Source organism: Notamacropus eugenii, chromosome 5, assembly GCF_028372415.1.
Source record: "Notamacropus eugenii isolate mMacEug1 chromosome 5, mMacEug1.pri_v2, whole genome shotgun sequence".
Lineage (NCBI taxonomy): Eukaryota > Metazoa > Chordata > Mammalia > Diprotodontia > Macropodidae > Notamacropus > Notamacropus eugenii.
In genome coordinates this window covers 112,879,846-112,893,473 of record NC_092876.1, presented here as the reverse complement: position 1 = coordinate 112,893,473, position 13,628 = coordinate 112,879,846, and the positions used below count along the sequence as shown (strand labels likewise).

Sequence of the window (13,628 nt, the reverse complement as noted above, 5' to 3'; positions counted from 1 at the left end):
ATTAAAATCCTGCCTCACTTCCTAGTTGTGTGACTCTACACAAGTCACTTAACCTTTCTCTTCCTCAGTTTACTCATTTAATAAAAAGGGTTTACTACCTGAGTTCAAATCCAGCCTCAGATACTTGACTCAACTAGCTGTGTGATCATGGGCAAGTCACTCAACCCCATTTGCCTTGACAAAAAGTTGGTATAACAATAGCACCTATCTCACAGGACTGTGGTAAGTTTCAATGAGATTACATAGATGGAGTATTTTGCAAACCTTATAGCACTTCATAAATGCTAGCTATTATTTTAGCATTTTCAAGAGTAATGACTGTATAGTCATCTTTTATTTTGTCAATTTCCTCTCAAAGCATGTGTCATTCCTTTCCATGGATACAGGTGTATCACTAGCACTACTGTTAGACTTATAAATTATAATGAGGTTCATTTTTTTTTAATTTATAGGTAGGAGAGATGGGGCAGGAGGGGTTGAGAGAAACAGACAATGAGGAAGAACAAAGTGTCCAGTAGAAATAAATAGGACTTAGGATGGATTCTAGTTTAGTTCAGTTACTAAGTAGCCAGTTTACACCTCAGGCAAGTCACATTAATACACTGAAAGTCACATTAAAACAAGTTACATTAAAAAGAGTTCAAAGAAAAAAGGGGAAATAAAAAGGGAATTAAAATGGTCTCACTGTATAGGGGAAATGAGAGACAGAGACAGGGAGACACAGAGAGATAGAGACAGAGAACTCAGGACAGAGAGATAGAAAAAAGGGAGAGAAGAGAGAGGAGAGGGGGAGAAAGAGAGAGAAAAAGACAGAGGGAGGAAAAAGATGAGAGAGAGAAAGAGAAGACGGGAAAGAGGAGAGGGCAGAGAGTGAAAGATGGGATGGAAAAGAAAGAAGAGGGGGAGAGAGGGAGAGAGAGATCTTGGCTGTGTTATATGGATAATTTGTATGTGAGCTTCTTGAGGGCAGCAAACATTTTAGCATTTTCTGAGTGTCCTCCATGCTTGGCACATGGTAAGTATTTAATAAGTGCTTATTGATGCAGGAACAGATTTCTTATCTATAAAATGTAAGAGTTGGATCCGATGGCCTTTACCACTTTTTTCCAGCTCTCATTCTATCATTCTGCGAGCTTAGGAACACTGGACCAGTATGTCTCTTGTAAGATTGAACATGTTACAATGAAGCCTGTCCCAATTTTGAAGACCGAGTGTTAAGTCTTTGTTCCAATGGAAGTATTAATGCAGAATAACAAGCTGCCAACTTGGAAGCAATAGACACACTCTGGGGTACTGGACCGGGGTGAGAATCCTTTGTTATGGTATCATTAATGTTGGCACTGGAGAATTAACCCAAAAGGAAAATGTGCTCAGATTTTAGTTCCACAGAAGTTAAGAATGAAATAGTAAGAAAGAGGATGAAATATGAAAAACATTCATTTTCTCACATTCATCTTAAGTTACACTAAAAACTAACTTAATATATCCAAAGGCCCAACAAGCACACTCTAGAGGGAAATGAGCTGATGGATGAATTCAATGTACAAAATCAGCTTTTACAACATTTCCTTCCATTTTCACACAGGAAGGTCACTATTTACTTCCTTGATATGATACGGGAGTTGGGTATAGCATATCTGAATGATTTTGGATTTGGAGTCAAAGTTTCTGAATTCAAATCCCAGCTCTTCTATTTAACTATGTGATCACGCACAAATTATTTAATGTCTGTGGATCTCCCTTGGCTCATCTTAAAATGAGGGAACTGGTTTAGATGACTTCTAAAGTCTTTTCAAGATCTAGCCTAGTATAGTAGAAAGACCACTAGGTTTCGGACTCAGATGATCCAAATTTAGATCCCAGTTCTTTTTCTTATTACATGCATGGTCTTTGTCAAATCACCTAACCTCTCTGGGCTTCAGTTTCCTAATTTATAAAATAAGTAGATTGGACTAATAGACCTTCTAAAGTGTTTTCCAGCTCCAATTCTATGAGCTAAGGCTTTAAAGGGCCAAGATGCTGGGTCTAGATACGTGTAAAAGTCCTGAATTCCAGGCTAAACAAGAATTTGAGTTTTATTTGGCAAGCAACGGAAAGTTTTTGATCAGATGTATAGTATGATCCAAGATGTGGAGAATTACTCTGGAAGTGAAGTGAAGGCTAGATCTCACAGGAGGGAGCAACTCAAAGCAAAAAAACATATTAGCAGAATACTAAAACAGTCCAAGTGAGAAGTAAGTGGGGTAGAAAATGGGATGGTAGCAAGGAAACAGAAAGGAGTGTGGAGAAATGAGATTTTACACATGTATAATCAATGGGACTTGGAGACTTATTAGATGTGGCGGGGTAAAAACAGGAGGAGAGCACAATGATTCTGAGACATTGAATCTGTATGATTAGAACTGTATGATACCTAGAGAATGAGGACCAGTATACGTTTTAAATGCAGATTGTTTGGGGAGAAAGGTAGATGTGGGTGTCATCGACATAGAAGTAAAACTGGATTCCACAAAAGGGAATAAGATAACTGAAGAGAAAAATGTAGAGTAGGGGAATCTGGTGGAGTCTATGGACTCCCTTTCTGAATGCTGTTTTTTAAGTGTATAAAATAAAATATATAGGACCACCAAGGAAATCAACTCTATTGAAAATCAATGACTTTCCCTTTCAAATTACTTTCATCTACTACTCGATCTTGTATATATCTCATTATTTACATGTTGCCTTCCCCACTACAATGTACACTCTGACAGCAGGCATTGTTTTTCTTTTCTTTTTTCCTTTTCTTTGTATCCTCAAGGCTTAATGCCTGACACATAATGAACACTTAATAAATAAATGATTGCTGACTGTAAAATGTATTTGTTATCTCCAACAATTAGCAGTGCTTGATATATAGAAAATTGCTAGAAGTTTTTTCATTCATTCCTTCTCAGGTCTATTACTTCCTAGACTACAAGTAGTTTACAAGGCAGGGATAGACTTTAGATAGCCTCTAATATTAACAATATCTAATTTTAAAAAATGCTTTGAATAATGAAGGACTCATTTTAGGAAATTTAGGGATTTTGTATTACAATAGTAGGTTTGCACCAATAATGATATTATTATCTTTCTCATAGGTTTTTAAGCTAGTTTCTTCATGGCAACACTGTGAAATAGGCAGCATACAATATTATTGGCCACATTTTACAGATAAGGAAACAGATTCAAAAAGAGAAGTGATTTGCCCACAGTTACACAGCCAGTAGCCACAGAGCAGAGCTTCAAAGTCAGAACTGACTGTGCTGGTATAATATGTTAGCTATAATAACAAGAAAATTTTGATTTATAAATATGAACAAACTCAGTCCTCAGTCAGGCCAACTCACCTTTCCCTGTGTTGCCAAGGGGGCAGCTCATTCACACGTACATTTTCAGCAGTGCTTACAAGTTTCTTTGCAGTGAAACATGCCCAGTTCTTTCCCAGAACATCATGTACCCATCCAGGTAATGTCTCATGACAGTAACTGGTCACATTGTGGGCTTCCTTCTTATACTGCAAGTGAAAGGAAGCAAAAGTTTGGTCATTTTCCTCCTCAGCTTCTGTGTGTATTCAATTAGACTTTTACCTGGTCCATTTTCTTTAAAAATCAGAAGGCTTCTGCAACCTCCCCTCAAAATAACTCATTTATATATGGCTTTAAGGTTTAAAAGTGCTTTCTCCATAATGACCCTTTGAGATAAGATACAAAACTATTATGGTCCATATTTTAAAACTAGATGAAAAAACCAAGGCACAGAGAATTTAAGTGACTAGCCCAAGGTCATAATGTCAAATGAGATGTGATCTCCTATCTCCAAGTCTTGAGCTCCTTTTTTTTTTAACCTCACCTCACTAAACGCTGCAGAGAGAAGGTATGTTCTTAGAGTAATTGTATTAGAGGAGAGAGGGAAAAGGGGTTGGAAGAAGAGAGGGAGGAAAGTGGAAGAGAATGAAAGAGAAAGAGAGGGGAGGGAGAGAGATGGATCTGGTAAAGTGAAATAGAAAATAGTAATTTTTCATTTAGGATATAGGTTTGGCTTAGTTGGGATATAGTAGATAAGCAATGAATCTGGAAATAGATGAGTTTTTCAACATATATCTATTATATATATTTGTACTTTGTGCAAATATGACTGTACAAAGTCATTTCTGGAAGTAAATGTCATCAATGAACTTGGTGGGGAGGAAGAATAAAATTGCCTAGAAAGATTTTCATTCTCTCCCTCTCTGAGTCTCTCTCTCTCTCTTTCTCCCTCTCTCCCTCTCTTTCTCAGTCTCCCTCTTTTTCCCTCTTTCTCTGTCTCTCTGTCTCTGTCTCTGTCTCTCTCTCTCCCTCCCTCCGTCACTCTCTCTCTGTCTTTGTCTCTCTCTCTGTCTCTTCCTCTTCTCTATCTCTCTCTCCCTCTCTCTCTGTCTCTCTTGCACACACATTCACACACAAATAGTATCCATTCTAGGCCACACTCATGCTCACAGAAGCCTTAAAGAAGAAGGAGGAGCAGATGGTATAGCCTATATTAAGATCAATAAGGTAGATAACCCTCACCTGAAAGGATTGTTTCATTTTTGTAGATTCAGGTAGGTGTGTTCCTGGTTTCATCTCCGCTATTTACTGACTATGTGGTCAGAGGAAAGTCACTTGTTTTCTGTTGAACTTACAGATTCCCCCACCTGTCATCCATCCCAAGGAGGCCATTGATAAGAAGTCCCTACATACACCAAAATATTTATAGCAGCACTTACTGTGATAATAAAAGACTAAAAACAAATAGCTGCTCAATGACTGAAAAAAGACTAAACAAATATGGTACATGTATGTAATGAAATGTTACTATGTTATAAAAAATGATTATAAAAATTTCAGAGAAGCCCAGAAACTTCAACATGAACTGATGCAAAATGAAGAAAGCAGAATGAAGGAAACAGAATACCCAGTAATTACAACAATGAAAATGGAAATAATCACACAGCAATGGAAAATTAATGTCACAGAATTACGAACAAGAAGCATGGCACTAAGGAACAGATACGAGAAGACATCTCCTATTCCTTTGCAGAAGTGATGAGGCACATAGCTTTAGAACATGGAGAATAGTTTCAGATTTTTTTTTTTGATGTATCAAGTTAGTCAATAAGCATTATTCAATGTTTTCTTAACTGTGCCAGACACTGTGATAGGATTTAGGGATACAAAGAGAGAAGACAGCCTCTGCTCTCCAGGAACTTGAAATCTAACGGGAAGTTAGCATTTATACATTGCTTTAAAATTTACAACGCATTTTATCAATATGATCTTATTTGATCTTCAATGAATCCCTGGAAAGTAAGTGCTCTTATTATGATCCCTATACAGATGGAGCAAATGAAGTTAACTGAGGTGATATGACTTGTCCAAGTCACATACTAAGTGACTGAGGCAAACTTAGCTTTTGAAGTTCAGCACTCTAACCACTGAGCTCTGCATTTGCTTCTATTGATTGGTTTTGTTATTATTTCTCCCTCTTTTTGTTGCACTGCAGGTGAAGATTAAGGCCCACATTTTCAGACATGGTCATTATGTTGATTTTTTTTCTTCTTGAATCAATTTATTTGACACACAAGAGAGTGCTATATAAGGTAGAAGGTTAAGTGAGATGTGATAGTATTATAAAACCAAAAAAAATCAATAAAATATTTTTAAAAAAACAAAGAAAATAACTGACTCTTCTGAGCCTACGTCTTTATCTATAAAATGAGGTGGAAAGGGAACTATCTTATATGACTTAAGGGATATTATGAAGAAAATGCTTTGCAAACTTTAAAGTGCTTTATTCATGTGGATTATTATTAGTACTATCTCACTATAATACTCATTTGTGTGATGGTGTGGGACAATGAGAAAAGTATGGGCCTTACTGACTTTGATACAGGGAGACCTAAACTCGTATACTACCTATGACAAACCTTTCCTGATCCCCGCTAATGCTAGTCCTTCCCTCTGTTGATTACCTCCATTTTATCCAGTAAACACCTTATTTGTATATATGTGTCCTTCATTAGACCTGGAGTTTCTTGAGTGAAGGGACTATCTTTTATCTTTCTTTGTACTCCCAACACTTAGCAAATGCCTGATACATAGTAGGCACTTTATAAATACTAACTCACTGACTAAACTAACACTTACTAGCTGTGTGACTGTGGGCACAGGGGACTTCAGTTTCCTCATCACATATCTGTTGACTGAGTTAAAGAAAGGGATTATAGTTAAAAATTAAGTAACAGTTCACATATAATTTCAAATTTTATTATCTATGTTGGATGTTTTTTCTTTTGATGCTTGCAGACCTCCATTTGTCCAGTAATTAGTGAAGAAGGATGAACCATTTTATTTGGGGGTACAGGGGAATTCACACAGAATGGAGTAAGAGTAAGCCTGGAATAAGAGTGAAAAATCATGAAAGAGGCTAAAGCAAATGTTACCCAAGTTGAAATTTTTTAACTCCTTGCCAAGATGACTGCATAGCTCTCTGGGGACAGCTTGCCTCCCTTGTTCAGATTCTAATGAAGAATCCTGGTTCTCAGGACACTGACTGTAACATTTAGGATGAATTCTAATGAATCATGAGTTACCCCTAAAATAGTGCTGTGATCACACTAAAATACTATTTCAATGCTTCAAAAGACTGGTGACAATGACTAGGAAATTCTGCATAAATGCTGCCAAACACACAATGGTCCAGGAGATAGGGCAATGAGGCCAAGTCACAAAGGTGAATCCATTGCCAGGTCATTTTTGAAACTTTTCAAAATTGATAAGATGCACTTGAGTTTGTGCTTTGTTGGTGAAGCGTTTAGGTACAGGGGGCATTCATGCCACACTTGAGGCATCAGGGACATGCTTATGCCGATGTCAGATACTCATCCTACAACACTCCAGAATGTGGTAGAATCAGATTAAAATGTATTTGGGAAATAGTTCACAACATAAATAAAAACACAATAAAACATAGATAGCATTACATTTTGAAACCAAGTCAATATACAGTCCAGAGAGTTCCTTGTGTATAGAACAGTGACACCTCTTTCTATTTGAGTTTGACACCATTGGTGTGAGGAATCTGGAAGAAGTTTCATTATTTCCTGGCCATTATTAATAATGGCTAGGCAGGGGGCAGAGCCAAGATAGTGGTGCAGAAGCAAGGACATGCTAGAGCTCTTCCCTCAAACTCCCTCAAAAAACCTTCAAAAAAATGACTCTAAACAAATTCCACAGCAGCAGAATCCACAAAGGACAGAGTGACACAAATTTCCAGCCCAAGACAATCTGGAAGATTAACAGGAAGGGTCTATTGCACCAGGCTGGGAGCAGAGTACAATTTGGTGTGGGTCTGGTGCCAGGCATGGAAAGAGCTGGAGAAGGCCTTAGAGGACTGAATGTGGTTTCCAGACTTCTCAACCCATAAATGCCACAGATAGCTTCGAAGGTCAGTGGGAAGGGTCTCTCACTTGGACGAAAGGAGAGCATGGTCTGGCCTCAGTCCCAACCTTAGTACCTGGGCAGTGGCAGCCACTGCTGAAGCAGAGGTTGCTTCTGGAGCCCTACACTTAGCAAACAGCTCAAAAGTCAAGTAATTGACTGAGAAAATGAGCAGATGGGGGAAAAGAAACAGACTATAGATCCTTACTTTCTGGAGGAAGAGGTATTTTCTCACATCACTGGTGACAAAGAAGATCAAAACATACAGTCAGAGGAAGACAACAAAGCCAAATGCCCTGCATCCAAAGTCTCCATGAAATAGAAAAATTGGTCTCAGGCCAAGGAAGAGCTCAAAAAGTATTTTGAAAATCAAGCAAGAGAAATAGAGGAAAAATTGGGAAGAGAAATGAGAGTGATGCAAGAAAATCATGAAAAACGAGTCCACAGCTTGCTAAAGGAAACTCCCCAAAAATGCTGAAGAAAATAACACCTTTAAAATTAGACTAACCCAAGTGGCAAAAGAGGTCCAAAAAGCCAATGAGGAGAAGAATGTTTTAAAAAGCAGAAGGGGGTAAATGGAAAAAGAGGTACAAAAATTCACTGAAGAAAATAATTCCTTAAATATTAGAATGCGGCAAATGAAAGCTAATGACTTTATGAGAAATCAAGAAATGATGAAATAAAACCAAAAGAATAAAAACAATTGAAGACAATGTGAAATATCTCATTGGAAAAACAACCGACCTGGAAAAATAGACCCAGGTGAGATAATTTAAAAATTATTGGATTACCTGAAAGCCATGATCAAAAAAAAAAAAAAAAGAGCCAAGACATCATCTTTCAAAAAATTAACAAGGAAAACTGCCCTGATATTCTAGAACCACAGGGTAAAATAGAAATGGAAAGAACCCACTGATCACCTCCTGAAAGAGATCCCAAAAGGAATACTCCTAGGAATACTGTAGTCAAATTCCAGAGTTCCCAGGTCAAGAAGAAAATACTACAAGCAGCCAGAATGAAACAATTCAAGTATTGTGGAAACACAATCAGGATAACACAGGACTTAGTTTCTACACAAAAAAATTGAAGGACTTGGAATATGATATTCCAGAGGTCAAAGGAGCTAGGATTAAAACCAAGAATCACCTGTTCAGTAAAATTGAGTATCATACGTCAAGGGAAAAAATGGAACTTCAATGAAATAGAGGACTTCCAAGCATTCTTGTTAAAAAAGACCAGAGCTGAATAGAAAAATGACTTTCAAATATAATAATCAAGAGAAGTATGGAAAGGTAAATAGGAAAGAGAAACCACAAGAGACTTATTAAAACCATTTACATTCCTACATGGAAAGATGATATATATAATTCGTGAGATCTTTCTTAGTACTAGGATAGTTGAAGGGAATACAGGTATGTATATGTGTATAGGTATGTGTGGAGAAAGAGAGGAGGGGGTAGCATAGGGTGAGCTGAATATGAAGAGATGATATCTAAAAAGGAAAATTAAGTGTTCAGAGGAATGTAGTAGGAGAAAAAGTAAGGGAGAGGCAGAATGTAGTAAATCATCTCATAAAAGAGAGAAGAAAGAGTTTTTACAATGGAGAGGAATGAAGAGAAGATGAGAGGGAAAAAGTGAGCCTTACTTTCATTGGTTTTGGCTTCAGAATGCTAAATAACACACACACACACACACACACACACAGCTGGATATGGAAGTTTATCTTACCCTACTGGAAGGCAGGGGGGGAAGGTGATAAGAGAGAGGGAATAACAGAAGAGATGGAAGATTGGGGGAAGGGGTAATCAGAAGCAAACACTTTGGTAAAGGGACAGGTCAAAGGAGAGAATAGAATAAATCGAAGGAGGGACAGGTTAGAGGGAAATATAGTCTTTCACAACATGAATGTTATAGAAGTGTTTTGCATGACTACATTTGTATGACCTATGTTGAATTGCTTGCCTTCTCAATCAGGATGAATGGAGGGGGGGAAGAGAAAGAATGTGGGACTCAAAGCTTTAAAAAATGTTTTTACATGAAACTAGGAAATAAGATATATAGGCAATGGGGTACAGAAATCTATCTTGCCCTATAGGAAAATAGAAGGGAAGGGCATGGGGGTAGGGTGAGTGATGGGAGGGCAGACTGGAGGAAAAGGTAATAAGAATATATGTTGTCCTGGGGTGGGAGAAAGAGGGAGATAGGGAGAAAAACTGAAATTCTAAATTTGGTGGAAGTGATTGTTGAAAACTAAAAATAAATAACTTAAAAACAATCGCTAGCTAGGCAGCTTCCTGAACAAAAGGCTAGATTTCTGTGGAAAACCTAAGGTGCCCAAGGTTAGATCCACTCACCTTATTTCATATGACTAACTCAAGTTAGTTGATGAAATGTCATCTGCTATCTAACACAAAAGCTGAAGCCCTTTGCCTCCTAACTTATGGAAACAGCATCAGAAGACATCAAAATTGCAAAGAAGCATAAAGGAGGAAAAGCAGATGCAAAGGAGTGGGGATTCAGTAAGGTATACAGATTTACCCCCTTCTGTTATTTAGTTGTGTACTGTTCTAGTTACATTGTAATTTATAGCTACAAAGGATTGTCATATACAAGCATGGTCTAGAGCAAGGGTTCTTAATTTGGGATCCACAGTTGTTTTTTTAAATATTTTGGTAACTATATTTTCATAAAATTGGTTTAAATGCATGGCTCCTCCTTCAGGAACAACAACAAAAGACTATAATGCGTCCATGACCAGATTTTTCTTCTTCTAAACACAATTTGAAATTGCCTATCATTCAGGATTCTAGAGGGCTAATTTTGTGCTAAACAATGTTTTATTTTAATTGTTTTATAAGATCAGAGCCATAGCTGATTCTGAATAGGATAAATTCAGGAACATTTAATACATGGCCTAAAGGACTTTTGTAGCTTGGAACAGCACCCATCCCTCTACAGTAATTAATGGTTTACAACAGAATTAACCTGATTTGTTCCACTTTGGATGCACCTAGTGTCCCTTTTAGAATAGCTGGATCACTAAACCAATAAAAGGAGTAAATAATTTCACAGCTCTATAGGTAGCACAAATACCTTTCTGGTTGGAAGAAGAAGAAGACTTTCCTCAATTTCTGCCACTTCAAAGTTCCATAGATTAGATATAGACCTATTGTCCAGTGACGGTGGATAGAAAACGGTCCAGGGAGAATCATCTAGCCTATTTGGGTTGAGTTTATTTTTAAATTTAAATGTATTAAAAAAAACTGGTTACTGTGACAAAGGAGAACAGAAAGAGGTGTTGAAGGGTAGTGCATAAAGGGCTAGCCTTGGAATTGGGAAGGTATTTCACATCCTGCCTAATTAATGCTACTCAGGCTAATTGTGACTAAGTCATTCAACCTACCTACAAGTTGTAAACCAAGTACTGATGCCAATGAAATCATGGAAAAGCAAAAAGTATAGTAGAGAAAGGACAAATGACCTATATATACATATATATATATATACACACACATATATATATACATATACATATATAAACATACACACATACACACACACACACACACACACACACACACACATATATATATACATATACACATATACACACCAGGTACTTCTTCCAAAAGATTTCAAACTGAAAGGTACCTAAGAGAGACATCTTGTCAAATCCCTTCATTTTCCAGGACAAGAAAATGAGACCCAGAGAGGGGAAACAATTTTTCCAAGTCCACAAAGTAAATAGCACAGCTGGGATCCTCAGGGGCAACTACTGTAGGCTCAAAGGAAATTGACGGAATGGGTATTCACTTCAAAATGTGATGATCTGTGCAACTGGACATTGGTCTATAATCAAGACAACTGTCCCATGACACTGTAATTATTAACAGAGAATGCATTTCAGCAATATTCTTCATTATAAGAGAGTCATTACCAGAGACATTTACCAGTCCTTGGCAGAAGCATTCACCATAAACCAGTAAAGTACACAAGCAATCTGAGTTGTACCAGAAGAGTTGACTACCCACAAGACAGAGTCTGAAGCCTTTTTTTCTTTTCTCAAAAGACTTCTCTTTCACTCTCCTATTCCAAAAGAGGCAAAGAATTATAGTGGAAGAAATAATGGACTTGGAGTCAGAAGGTCTCAGTTTAAATTCTGCTCCACCATTTACTAGCTAGCTGGGTGTCCCACACAAATTATTGATGGTCTTGGAATTTTCTCATCTGTAAAAGGGCGATAATGTTGACAGTAGCTTCACAGTGTTATTGTGAAGCTTAAGGGAAATAATGAACTTAGGGTACTTTCTAAACCATAAAGCCCTTCAAAAATAAAAGTGATTAATATTATGGCAGATAAATTATCATGGACATTAAGTGAACTAGGATTTATCTTTTCACTAAAACGAACCGTTATTAAACATCTATTATTGTGCAAGTCAATCCATTAGGCAATGAGTGTATAAAGATCAACAGAAAAATTATCCCTTCTTTTAAGGATTATCCATTTTCTGGGGGAAAACAACATGTAAATAGTCAAATGCAGACATTATTTGATCATCTGAGAAGGTAAGAGGACATTTATATCAAGAGAGACCAGGAAAAGCTAGCCTGGAGTGTGATACACGAATTGAGCCTTAAATGGACACTGGGAGGCCAAGAGGAGGTAAGAAGAGAGGACATTCCAGGTGATAAGGAAATGGAATGAATCTGGTAACATCTAAACAACAAACATAAAGCAATTCTTTTCTATTTTATCATCTCCCCCATTCCAATTTGGTTCAGTTCACATTCTCCTTCAACAGTTCCCAGAAATAATCAACTCCAACTTAATCATGTAACAGAAGAACCTGAAATTCAAGGAGGTGGTGTGACTTGTAGTCACACAGAGTTAGCTCTTAGCAGAGATGGGTTTAGAATCCAGGTCTCCTAAGTCTTAGTCCAAAGCCCTTGCAACTGTACTACACATTTGGCAAATCTAATTAATTGGCCCCCAAAAATGGAACTTCTCCTATCCTTACAGCAGTCCCAGAAGAAACCTCTATTCTCCTCCCTAAAAAACAATTAAAACCGTTTCCTTCAATATACCCTCCTCTTTCTCATCTCTTTTCTGCTCCCTTTTCTAGCAGATTTATTGTGTGACTGGTCAGGCACAGAATGTTTCCAAGAGTTGGCTTACTCTACCTCATAGTCTTATCTCTTAATTATGTAGACGTTGGCATGGGATACATCCACCAATCTCCCTCTGGGCTGACTTGTTTACTCCAACCTGCCCTCATACTGGCAGATCTGGGATTCCCAAAAGTGGACCACCACCACCACATGGCTATGACTCAAAATCTCTCAAAGCCCTGGGGATAAACTTATTATGAATGAAGGATATAGTCTCACTACTCATCAATTGAGACTCCATTGGTATGCTTCTCAATTATACAAAAAAACAATCACCATGACAGGTTTAGTTCTTAAAAGCAAAATATTTATTTCATGATAAAGCAAACTGCCCCCCCCCCAACATTATAACATTACTGTTACCTAAGATGAAGGAATAATCAATATACCACAGTTTACATATCAAATTGGGTCATACTCTCCCACCAATATGTAGTACCTATAAGGGAGTGTAGACACAATAGAAACCTAACAGTGAAGCATATGAGTGAGGAAAATCCATTTGCTTGAAGCAACTCTTGACTCCCAAGTATTGATGTCCTTGGTCCCTTCAAGAAAAATCTCTCATGCAGGAGGCCACTTCTATGCTAGCTGCTTACCTTCCTCACTGTCTCCTGCCAGAGAACTGCAAAGATTTGTTGGGTCATCACTCTGAGTAACAGACAAAGCCAGTCAGACCTTCAGTGACCTTCACTGAGGACAACTTAAGGTTATCTAATCAGTTGTCAGTAGCTAAGTAGAGCTCTCAAGGCAGTGCAGACAAGCAGTTAGCTCTTCCCACAACAGGAATCTGTTAATCGGTCATCAGCCTCTTGTTTAAAGCCCAGCACAACTCAGCAAATTCTGTCTTTCCCAATCAGCTTGTTCTATACAAACCAGAGCAGGGAGAAGGGAGCAGATGGATACTTTTGAGAGGTCCCACTTCTTTTACACTTGATTTAGCTGAAGGTAAAGATAAAATTACAGTAGAGCTCA

The 13,628-nt window shown here is 37.7% G+C and overlaps 1 protein-coding gene across 1 annotated transcript in view; it reads right to left on the bottom strand.

Annotated features, from left to right (window-relative positions):
- The window catches only part of CTSC (cathepsin C), a 47,713-nt gene that overhangs the window by 21,050 nt on the left and 13,035 nt on the right, over positions 1 to 13,628 (bottom strand). Inside the window, exon 3 of the mRNA XM_072610605.1 lies at positions 3,372 to 3,538. Within this exon, the coding sequence (XP_072466706.1) occupies positions 3,372 to 3,538 (167 nt within the window). The remainder of the gene's footprint in view (positions 1 to 3,371; positions 3,539 to 13,628) is intronic.